Raw genomic sequence first — 12,373 nt, forward strand, 5'->3', positions numbered from 1 at the left:
CAATGAATATCCTAAGATAAAGAAAGACACTTTATAATGACAAAAGGTTTAATTCACCAGGAAGACATAACAATCATGAATACATATGTACCTAAATAACAGAGATTCAAAAGCCAAATGTAAAGCTGACAGAATTAGTTGAAAACTTTAACCCCTTCTCTCAGCAAGTGATACAACAACTAGAACAACAAGAAAAAAATCATTGCATTACACATCATTTTAAGGGCACATAGCACTAGGCTAGAACCACAGGCCGGATGATAAAATAAATCATAATAAATGTAAGACAACTGAAATCACACAGAGAATGTTCTCTAATCAGAATGAAATTTAATTAGAAATCAATAAAAACAAGAGATCTAGAAAAATCTTAAATATATGAAAATTAAACATGAGACTTGTACAGACCAAAGATGAAATCACAAGCAAAATTTAAAATCTTTTAAAATGAATAATAATGAAAAATGCAACATTCCAAAATTTGGGGGATGCACTGCTTAAAAGAACTTATCATTTAAAAACTAATATTAACAAAGTCTAAAATCAATGACCTAACATTTTACCTGAAGAAGCTAGAGAAGAGCAAAGGAAATTCAAGGTAAATAAAAAGAATAAAATAAAGAGCAAAAATCAATAAATTAGAAAACAAACAACAGAGAAATTAACAAAGTGAAAAGCTGGTTCTTTGCAAAGATCAACAAAATTGATAAAGTCTAGCCTCATTAATCAGGAAAAAGAGAATATCAATATCAGGAATGAAACAGGGGGTATCAGTATAGATCCTATAGGCATAAAAATGAGTATAAGGGAATACTATGAACATTATGTGAACAAATTTGACAATTTAATGAAATAGACAAACGCCTTCAAAATACCACTTACCAAAATGTAATACCAGATAAAACAGAAATAGAATAAAAGAATATCTATTAACAAAATTTAATTCATTATCAACAACATTCCTATTTGCAAGGAAGGTTTCACGGGTGAATTCTATCTAATATTTAAGGAAGAAATTATACCAATCTTACATAAATTTAGAAAAGAGAAAGGAGGGAATCTATTCAATTTCATTTTATAAAGACAGCATAATCCTAATATCAAAACCTACAGAGATTTTACAAAATAAAAAATTACAGATCAACATTCATCATAAACATGAATGCAAAAATCCTTGACAAAATATTAGCAACCCAAACCCAACAATGTATAAAAAGGATAATAAATCATGATTAGGTATGGTTTATCCCAGGAACACAAGGTTGGTTAACATGCAAAAATCAATGTAGTTGATCATATTAATAGAGTAAAAAAAGAATAAAACATGCAATTATTTCAATAAATACAGAAAATGCATTTGACAAAATTCAACCACCATTCATGATCAAAGAAAAGAAAAAAACTTTCAGAAAACTAATAATAAAAAAGAATTTCCTCAGTCTGGTAAAGAACATCTAGAAAAAGCCTGTATAGCTAACATCATACCTAAAAGGTAAAACAATGTATGCATTCCCTCTAATATTGTATACTAGGATTGGGAACAAGAGTAAGGAATCCTACTTTCACCACTACTATTCAATATCGTACTGAAGAACCTAGCCAGCCTAATAAGGCAAAAGAAAAAAAAAGGAATACAGATTGGAAAGAAAGAGGTAAAACTGTATTAATTTGCAAATGGAGTGACTGCCTACATAGAAAAGAATTCTGGATTCTAAAAAATATGCTATTAGAACAAATAAATAAATTTAGCAAGGTCATAAGATATATGGTACATGTATAAAAATCAATTGTATTTTGTATATACCAGCAGCAGACCATTAGAAAATGAAATTTTCTAAAATTCCATTTATAATAGGGTCAAAAACACAAATAAATTTAACAAAAGATGTGTCAGACCTCTACACTGGAAACTACAAAACAAGATGACAGAAATTAAAGATATATACAAATGAAGAATTCCACTATGTTCATGAATTGAAAGACTCAATTTTTGTGAGTGTCTCCTCTCTCCAAACTGATTCAGTACAATTCCAAATATAATTGCAACTGGATTTTTGGTAAAAAATTGACTTGCTAATCTTAAATTTTATATAGAAAATCAAATTCAAAACACTTTTAAAGAGGAACAGGGAATTCCCTGGTGACACAGTGGTTAAGAATCTGTCTGCCAATGCAGGGCACACGGGTTCGATCCCTGGTCCGGGAAGATCCCACATGCCATGGAGCAACTAAGCCTGTGCACCACAACTGATGAGCCAGTGCTCTAGAGCCCACGAGCCACAACTACTGAAGCCCGTGCACCTAGAGCCTGTTGCTCCATAGCAAGAGAAGCCACTGCAATAAGAAGCCCATGCACTGCAAGAAAGAGTAGCCCCCCGCTCATCGCAACTAGAGAAAGCCCGTACACAGCAGTGAAGACCCAATGCAGCCAAAAGTAAATAAATAAAATAAATTTAAAAAAAGAGGAAGAACAAATTTGGAAAACTACCTATTTTAGAGACTTACTATTTTTTTTATTTTATTGAAGTATAGTTGATTTACAATGTTGTGTTAATTTCTGCTGTCAAGTGACTCAGTTATACATATATATATTCTTTTTCATATTCTTTTCCATTATGGCTTATCACAGGTTATTGAATATAATTCTCTGTACTATACAGTAGGACCTTGTTGTTTATCCATCCTATATATACTAGTTTGCATCTGCTAATCCCAAAGAGACTTACTGCTATAAAGCTACAATAATCAAGACAGTGTGGTACTAGCCTAAGAACTGACAAATAGATCAATGAAACAGGAGAGACAGAACAGAAATAGATCCATACTTATACAGTCATTTGATTTCAGACAAAGATGTGGAAGTAATCCATTGGAGAAAGGAAGTCTTTTCAACAAACGGTGATGTAAAACTAGGTATTCATATGGGAAAAAATGAATCTTGATTCCTAACTCACAACAAATACGAAAATCAGAGATGGATCAAAGGCAAGAGCGACAATTTTAAAGCTGTTAAAAGAAACAAAGGATAACAGCTTCATGATTGAAGGCAGACAAAGATTTCTAAGGACACAAAAAGCAATAACCATAAAAATAACTGGTAAATTAGACTTCATCAAAATGCAAATCTTCTTCTCATCAAAATACACTGTTAAGAAAATAATCAGGCAAGCCAAAGACTGAGAGAAAATACAGAAAAACAATATCTGGCAACGGACTTGTTCCTAGGATATATAAAGAACTCCTACAATTCAATAATAAAAAGAAATAACCCAATGGAAAAAATAAATGGGCAAAAGATCTGAACAAAACTTCACAAAAGATACACTAATGACCAATATGCACATGAAAAAGTGCTAAAGGATGGACCTAGAGATTATCATACTAAGGGAAGTAAGTCAGTGTTGGGAAAACTAGTAAAATGGTCTTCTTCAGGCTTCAGAGGCAGAAGCAGGCCTCTGATCGACCTGTGACCCTGCCTGGACTGCATGCCTGCTTGCACACCTAACAACTGCTGCTAGCAAGTCAGGCAGCACTAACGATAAGAAAGGGAATGGGTCTTGGAATTTCTTGAGCCCTGGGGACCTGGCCAGTCCCCTGGGGTCTGGAAAATCTTGTGACTCACATGATGAAATTAACAGCATTGTTACAACTGAACCAGAGCTGAATTTTTGAGCAAAAACTCATAATAGTTTGCTGCCTTTAATTATAAACAGAAGCCCCCAGAACTCCAACCTGAAGTCTCACCTGTGTGATGCACGTACCACCCAGGACCCTTCCCAACTGGGGCTCCAGATTGCTGTTACTTGGGACTTCCCAGCTGCTGTCTAGATCTGGAAGTAGGTGTTGGCTCAATTCGGTGATGTAAATACCCTGTAACGTTTTTTTAATATTCTTATTCTTCTCCTAATGATTTTATATTAAAATTAAGTTAAATCACCTCTCATTAAAGAATTGATTAAAACTTTGTGTGAGACGAGTGGTTATTTTAGCAGCGAATCCAATGAACCTTAAAACCGAAAGCAGGCTTTCAGCAAAACAGTCAGAGAAAGACAAATAACATATGATATCACTATATGTAGAAACTAAAATATGATACAAATGAACTTATTTACAAAGCAGACTCACAGACTTAAGATTACCAAGGGGGAAACGGGGGGGAGGGATAAATTAGGAGTTTGGAATGAGCAGATACAAACTACTATACATAAAATAGACAAACTATATAGCACAGGGAACTATATTCACTATCTTGTAATAAGCTCTAATGAAAAAAGAATATGAAAAAATATATAAAAATATATATGTATAATTGAATCACTTTGCTGTACACCAGAAACACAACATTGTAAATCAACTATACTTCAAAAAAATAAAAAGTGCTGAACACCATTAGCCATTAGGGAAATGTAAATTAATACCAGAGATATACTACTATCCACATGCCAGAATGGGTAAAAACAAAAAGACTGACAATAATATATGTTGGTAAGGATATGGAGGCAACTAGAATTCTCACACACTGTAGAAGAAAATGTAAAATGGAACTTTGGGAAAAGTCTGGTAGTTCATCATAAAACTAAACATAAACATACCTACTCAAACCAGCAATTCTCTTTTTTAAAAATTATTTTACTTGGTATTTTAGAATTTAATCCATATTTTATTGTCACCCCCTCACCTGCTCCCTTCATTTATTTATTTGGCCACGCCGTGTGGCTTGCAGGATCTTAGTTCCCCGACCAGGGATTGAACGCAGGCCCTCAACAGTGAAAGCGTGGAGTCCTAACCACTGGACCACCAGGGAATTCCCTCAAACCAGCAATTCTATTCCTAGGTATTAAGAAGGAAAAAAAAATACATATATATATGTGTGTGTATGTGTGATATATACACACATATATATTATATATACACATATAAATAAAATAAATGTATATACATACATATACGTACATATAATACATATATACATACATGTAAAATAAATACATACACACAACACGGGATTGAACTGCGCAGGTCCACTTATATATGATTTCTTTCACTAAATACAGACTACAGTACTACACAATCTAAGGTGGGCTGAATCCGTAGATGGAGAATCACAGATGCAGAGGGCCAACTGCAAAGTTATATGTGGATTTTTGACTGCAGGGAGGGTTGACACAACTCCTGCACTGTTCAAGGGTCAATTTTATATATATAAAAATATGTAAACAAACAAATAAATAAATATAAAATCTCCATATCCATAAAATAACTTGTCTAAGAATGTTCATAGCAGCTTTATTTACAATTGCCAAAAACTAGAAACAGCTCAGGTAGCCATCAACAGGAGAATGGATAAACAAACTAAGCTTTCTAGTCACCTGCTTCCACGTTGGCACCCCTCTGATACAACAACTAGGTTGTTCTCTTTAAATACAAATTGTATTTAAATACACCCTGCTACCACCCTGTTGTAGTTGGAATAAAGTCTCAACTCTTACCACATCTACAAGGCCCTGTGATCTAGCTCTCACCTCACCTCACACCACTTTCTCCACAAGTCTCCCTTCTATATCTCAAAAATTATAAACTAATTCCATTTTAAGGGCTTGCACTGGCTGTCCTCTATCTGGGCAGCTGTGCATCCAGGATTTTACATGCCTCTTTCCCATTACTCTGGGCTTAATTCAAATATCTCTTCTCCAGACCCTCCCCGATTGCTAAACTAAGTAGCTTTCTTTTCCCCTCTCTTTATCCCATTACCCTCTCTTATTTATTCATTGTACTATGTGAAATTATCTTTTGTTATTTACATACCGACTGTTTTTTTTTTCTCAGCCCGAAGGTGAGCATAAAGACATCTTGTTGACCAACATATTTCTCAGTACCTAAACGAGTTCCTATTATAAAGCAGGCACTCGGTAAATATATGTCGACTAGTTATTGCCATATTCAGGGTTGTCTCCAAGTGCTAACACAATCTTAAGATCAATATAAACAGTGACATAGTTTATACTTTCTTCCAAAGTCTTAATAGAGATATTCAAAGAATTAAAGGAATTTAAGAAATGAACACTTCCCTTATTATTAAGGTTAAACACTGAATGACTACCACGCATTGGGCTGTGCTTTACATTATTTAATTTCTGAAAAACCTTGGGCTATAGGGGTGGTAACGATGTATAAAAATGCAAATTCAGAGATTTAGTAATTTTTTCAAAGCCACACAGCTAACATGTGGTAGGACCAAAATTCACAGTCTTCTAAAGTCCATGCTTTTCCACACTATCACAGATCATGATAACTTAATAAATGTATACTTTTTCTCTTATTTTGAAAGATTCTTCCAAAATAGGACTCAAAATTTGTCAATGATGTTTACAAAATTAGAAATTCAACCTTTATTTACCTTCACTTATTTGGAATTTTTAAGAACAACCTAAAGCCACAGATGCCATTTATGTTTCACTGAAGAAAATTATAAAGGCTCATTAAATATTTCTATAATTGTGGTCAGTTATACTTCTTAACACTGAGCTCAGGTAATTTTCTCTGAATGAACAGAGATTTATTTAAGAAAAATAAAACACTTTGCCTTAAAATCTCTCTAATGCTTAATAGTGGGAAAAGGGGAAAGTTTATAGGGGAAATTAACAAGAATTCACAATGTTAATTATACAGAGTGCAAAACCATCTTCAAAGATGTAAATTACTGATCATTTCATCCTTGCTATTACTATTCTTTTTCAGTATGGATAAATAACCCATTTATTTCCAGTTTTAGAGAGAATGGTTTTCCCTTTACGTTCCCACAATTCCATCCAACAATAATACTAGCATTATCGTATTACATTAGATTTTAAGTATTCCTCAAATTCACATCTGCCTAAAGGGCCTGCTAGTGGGTAATGAAACTTCTTATGCCTCCCAATTTGGAATATTCCCCTTCTTTTTCCTCCTTCCCTACTGCTACAAACTCCACCCATGTCTAGGACTTTCTCTCCTCAGCTAGCTCAGCTTCTCACTCGTGTACCTTTTTTTCACCCTAGACACTTCCCTTACTATCCCCAGATGTACCCTCTGATGAAATGGCCTGAAGAGTCAGCAGTGAATTTTGCATTCTCACTGGAAAACAGGTAAATCCTGTCATGTTTTAGTTAAAATGATTTATAATCATCACTTAGGAAGCCTTTATCTTCTATTTATCCCTCACTGAACATAAAAGTTAAAATGTCTAGAAAACTTAAAAAAGGATGTGCACTCTAAGCCAGAGAATCCAGAAGGAATGATAGTGAAAAGGATTGTTGGGTATATTCACTATTTCAGTCAGCACAAAGAAAAAGAAAATGTCAAATGTCAAAAAGGACAAAACCAGGAGGCCTGGGCATTCACACTGGCAATAAGCCACAGCTACTCAATAAAGAGGGAGTTTCCCATCCCCAAATCCCCACCCTCTAAGCCCTAAAAAACCACCACCACTCTTAGAGCTCACAGTGTTCCTTCACTCAACAGGCAAGCAGGTGCTATTTGGGTTAGAGAAAAGCTCTGTCTAAACTATCTGGAAGAGACTTCCCTGGTGGCACAGTGGTTAACAATCCGCCTGCCAGTATGGGGGACATGGGTTCGATCCCTGGTCCGGGAAGATCCCACATGCTGCGGAGCAACTATGCCCATGCAACACAAACTGAGCCTGAGCTCTAGAGCCCGCAAACCACAACTACTGAAGCCAGCGCACCTAAAGCCCGTGCTAGAGCCCACGCTGCGCAACAAGAGAAGCCACCGCAATGAGAAGCCTGCACACCGCAACAAAGAGTAGCCCCCGCTCACCACAGCTAGAGAAAGCCCACGCGCAGCAACGAAGAACCAACGCAGCCAAAAACAAACAAACAAACAATCTGGAAATCTGAACTTTTGCTCCCACAGGCACAGCATCACATGTGGTGATTAGGTCTAAAGTACCATTAGCCACTATTAGTTCTGGCATAGAATTAGAACAATTACAATAATTTAAATGGCTATTATTTATTGAGTATTTAAGCATATGTCAGACACTGTGCTAAAGTACTTTATATACCTCATTTAATCCTTACAAGAACCCCATACGATAGGTACTTACCGTTATTTCTATTTTTTTCAGATGTGTAAGCTGAGGTACAGAGAAGTTAGGTAATTTGCCCATGTGTAGAAAGTGGTGAAATCAGAATTTTAACAGTATTCTGATTGATACCAAACCTATAATTATACAGTATTTATAGGATGATGAACCAATGAACTTGCAGAAATAATTTCACATATTCCTATACTGGGTCTGCCTATATTTGACTAGGCAGAATCCTAATAGGTATCTTAGGATCCTATTAGGTTCATCAGCTAAACTGTAGACTTTATTTACTCTAATTAAATATCACAAATATAGCTATTTTAAAAAGCACACGAAATTTACCAACCGCTTAGCACATACCTACTGTGATGTTACCCGTCTTGCTTTGTAATGTTATATTACCTGTAAAAGAGAATAAGACAACTTTATACATTCGGGATAATCTAAAAAGGAACTGTGTTAATGGTATCCTAAAACATGGTTAGATATCCACAACGTTACTTAATAACATTGTTATTGTTGTTGGCAATTTTTCTCAGATCACAAACCTAGTGAGAGATTCAGTTGCAACTCGAAAATAAACAGATTTAGGTAACTATACAAATTCTCTTCCTCCACCCCACCTTAATCTTTTATAGCATAACTAAAAAACAAACCCCCATACTTTCTGGGAAACATGGAAGAAAAATAATGATTCTTCTAAAACCCTAAAATGAAAGAATTACTTAAATGTGCTCAATACTCATTTTCAATCTAAACATCACAATATTTATCAGACCACACAAAGCCAAGTTTTGGACCAAATAACACTAAAATAATCCATGGAAAAAAGTAATTACTATTATTTTTCAGGCCAGTTTGGCATGTCTATCTGTTAGATTAAAGTGGTTTCTGTGCCAAGAGTTTAAAAGTTTTGGGGCAGGAATAATGAAAACACTGAAATACGACCAACAAAGAAAAAAAATCTTCACATATTTCCACCTTTCAATGAAAATATATTTCCAGGATACGTATAGGATATTACAACCATTCTTCCCAGCCCCTTCCTCCAATACCAAAAACAGTAGGATTTTTCTTCATATGTGTTTGCATGTATAATTACTCCTAGAGTCATACTATCTATATTTACTGCACTGAAAGTGTAGGCAATATTATCTCTTCTACCATAATTCCAAAACTACAGTAAGAAGGAATAATTTATCTCAGAATTAACCTAGAGTAAGTGAAATCATTTACTTCATTTCATGCATCTTATAAATACTGACATGTATCAGTACCCGGGAAAAAGAAAAAAAAAAAGGTCCTTGATTCATTTGTCCAAAGTCAAATGTGCTCTAAAAGTTCTATATTCCATCATACTTCATGTGAATATATGAATAAAATTGGGCTTGTGTGGGCTTCCCTGGTGGTGCAGTGGTTGAGAGTCCGCCTGCCGATGCAGGGGACACGGGTTCGTGCCCTGGTCCGGGAGGATCCCACATGCCAGGGAGCGGCTGGGCCCGTGAGCCATGGCCGCTGGGCCTGCGCGTCCGGAGCCTGTGCTCTGCAACGGGAGAGGCCACAACAGTGAGAGGCCGGGAGCGGCTGGGCCCGTGAGCCATGGCCGCTGGGCCTGCGCGTCCGGAGCCTGTGCTCTGCAGCGGGAGAGGCCGAAGCAGTGAGGCCCGTGTACCGCCAAAAAAAAAAAAAATTGGGCTTATGTGAAGTTAAGCTTATAAAACTATTTTCAAGTTTCAGTAAGTTACAAGGTTGTGAAGAACCTCCAGTTAAATGGTTAAGTAAATAAATATTATTTCATTGGTGTGCTCTAGATACTCTTCCAATTTTCAAACCCAGTAAATGCAGATTCACATGCAACTAGTAGCCAAAGATCTTATAGCTTCTAAGATGGCTTCCAATGATCCCTGCCTCCCGGTATTCATGCCCTTGTATAATCTCCTCCACTCATGTGTAGGAGATTTGCTTTGTTTTTACCAAAGAGAATACTAAGGGCAAAAGTGATGGGATGTTACTTCCAAGACTAGGTAACAAAAAGATCCTGGCTTCTGTCTTGCCAGCTCTCTTTTGCTCTGATGGAAGCCAGCTTGCCATGTTGTCAACTGCCCTATGAAAAAGGACCAAGAGCAAGGACCTGAAAGAGGCCCCAAGCCAAGAGAATCTAAATTGAATCCTGCCAACAACCATGAGTGAACCAGGAAGCAGATTCTCTCTTGGCTGAACCTTCAAATAAGCCCATGGCCCCAGCTGATACCTTGATTACAACTTCGAGAGAGATCTGGAGGCAGAGGACCCAGTTAAGCGACACCCAGATTCCTGACCCATTCAAAGTGTAAGAAAATAAATGTTCGTTGTTTTCAGCTGCTAAATTTGTTACACAGGAAGAGGTAACTAGAAAAGATTTTGAAAGCTGGAAGTGGGGTGATGCCACAATAACTAAAAATATTGGAATAGCTTTGGAACTTGACAGTAGGCATAGGCTGGAAGGATTTTTAGGAGCATGGTAGAGAAAACCTAAATTGCTTGAACAGTGTGTTAGTAGAAAGCTGGACTTTGCGTCTACTTCCCATGAAGGCTCAAAAGGAAGAGAAGAAAATGTTTTTGGAAACTGGAGGAAGGCAGATCCCTGTTAAGTAGTATTGGAAACTCTGCAACACTGTTACTATCAGTAACGTGGAAAGTAGGAAATGTGCCTAATGAACTGAATGATCTAGCCACGGAGACTGCCAAGCAGAGTCAAAGTGTGGTAGGTGCTGCCTATTTTTCCTTGGCGCTTCAGTAAAATGCAAGAGAAGAAAGATAAGCTAAACTAAAGAAAGGACTGTTAAACAACAAAAAGACCAGGACATGAATGATTTTGAAAAGTCTCAGCTTCTCAAGATGGCAAAAGATGCTAAAGGTAAGAAAGGCTTCTATACAAAGTCTGAATCCAGGGCATGGCCAGAACACCACCTAAAAATAAAACTGGTGGATTGACTGTAAAATCTTTTGTTAAGAATCCAGAAAGCTCAAGGGTGATACCTCACAGTATTAATCAGTTATACAAAACGTCCATTAAACAGATTATGGGTATCTCACAGATCCTCTCAGTCAAACAATAGGTCTTCTAGAAAGCTTGAGAGCACTGTATCTTAATATCTCTGTGGAAGTCCATATTTTGAAGAGATTCTTGGCTGTGGCTTTTATCTAATGGAATAAACCCCAATATGATTCACAGGAGGCTGCCAAATTTTTGAGAGAAGTGTTTCAGCAAACACATTCCTAACTTCGACTGAGAGAGACAGTGACAGTACAAAGTGAAATGAGACCATTCAACCCCCAAAATTCTGCTAGCAGGAAGCAGACTGAGGAAACTCCTCAGCTGCAAACACATGCATGCTACATTTCATGAAAAAGGAAGGATGACTCAGAGTGCAAAGTCTGGAACCCTGAAGAAATATCGCAAGGCCTTGAGATCTAATCAAGTTCCAATGTTTGCCCACCTGAATTTCAAAATCATTATGGACCAATGACTCCTTTGTGCCCCTTATTTTCTCCTCTTTGGACAGGAAAGTCTATGGAAATTATCCTATGCATATCCCATCCTTGTATTCTGAGTGTGTAGGTGGTGTATGTGGGTTGAGGGGGCTAAAGAACTTGTCTCTTCAGTTCACAGGTCTTCAGATTCAGAAGAACAATATTTGAGTTATATTTAAGCAATTATACCCAAGGAGGCTCATCTACATCTGGATCTGATTTTGATGTAGAGATTGTGGACTCTGAGGAGATATGCAATGGGATGAGACTTTGGGAACCTTGAAAGGAAGGGAGTGCGTTTTGCATGTGGGAAGGACCCGAATCACTTGCAGGGATTGCAGAGAACAGACTGGCCATCCAAAACCTTATAGGCTATCTGGGGAGATGCACACATGAGAAGTTAAAAATTAGAATTTATTAATAATTATAAGTGAATGTTGTAACTGAACAGTACGAATTAGTTGCCACAGCCATTCAGAGTGGCAACAGACTAAAATGACCTGGCATGAACAGGGAGAATAGTGATATTGGAGATATCACCAGAGTGGAAGTTTGAAATGTGGGTAAAATTTGATGCTGAAGGGAAAGGATTTTGTGGAAAAAATAATGAAGTAAGCAAAGGTAAAAAGGCGTAACGATACACGCTATTATTTAAATCATGCTCATCAGTTAGGCTGGAGCAATTAGGCAAGTCTATGAGGACAGGGATTAAGTCTTTCTTATTTAGTGTTATATTTTGAAAGCTTAGTATATTGCCCAGTACATAGTAAA

General features: G+C 36.6%; 1 protein-coding gene across 1 annotated transcript in view; it reads right to left on the minus strand.

Annotated features, from left to right (window-relative positions):
• FAM185A (family with sequence similarity 185 member A) overlaps positions 1-12,373 on the minus strand; it is a gene marked incomplete at its 3' end in the record, with an annotated part of 45,020 nt that overhangs the window by 10,233 nt on the left and 22,414 nt on the right. The window contains exon 5 of the mRNA XM_007450096.1: positions 8,450-8,491. Coding sequence (XP_007450158.1) covers positions 8,450-8,491 — 42 coding nt within the window. The remainder of the gene's footprint in view (positions 1-8,449; positions 8,492-12,373) is intronic.

Source organism: Lipotes vexillifer, unplaced genomic scaffold (assembly GCF_000442215.2).
Source record: "Lipotes vexillifer unplaced genomic scaffold, Lipotes_vexillifer_v1.1 scaffold712, whole genome shotgun sequence".
Lineage (NCBI taxonomy): Eukaryota > Metazoa > Chordata > Mammalia > Artiodactyla > Lipotidae > Lipotes > Lipotes vexillifer.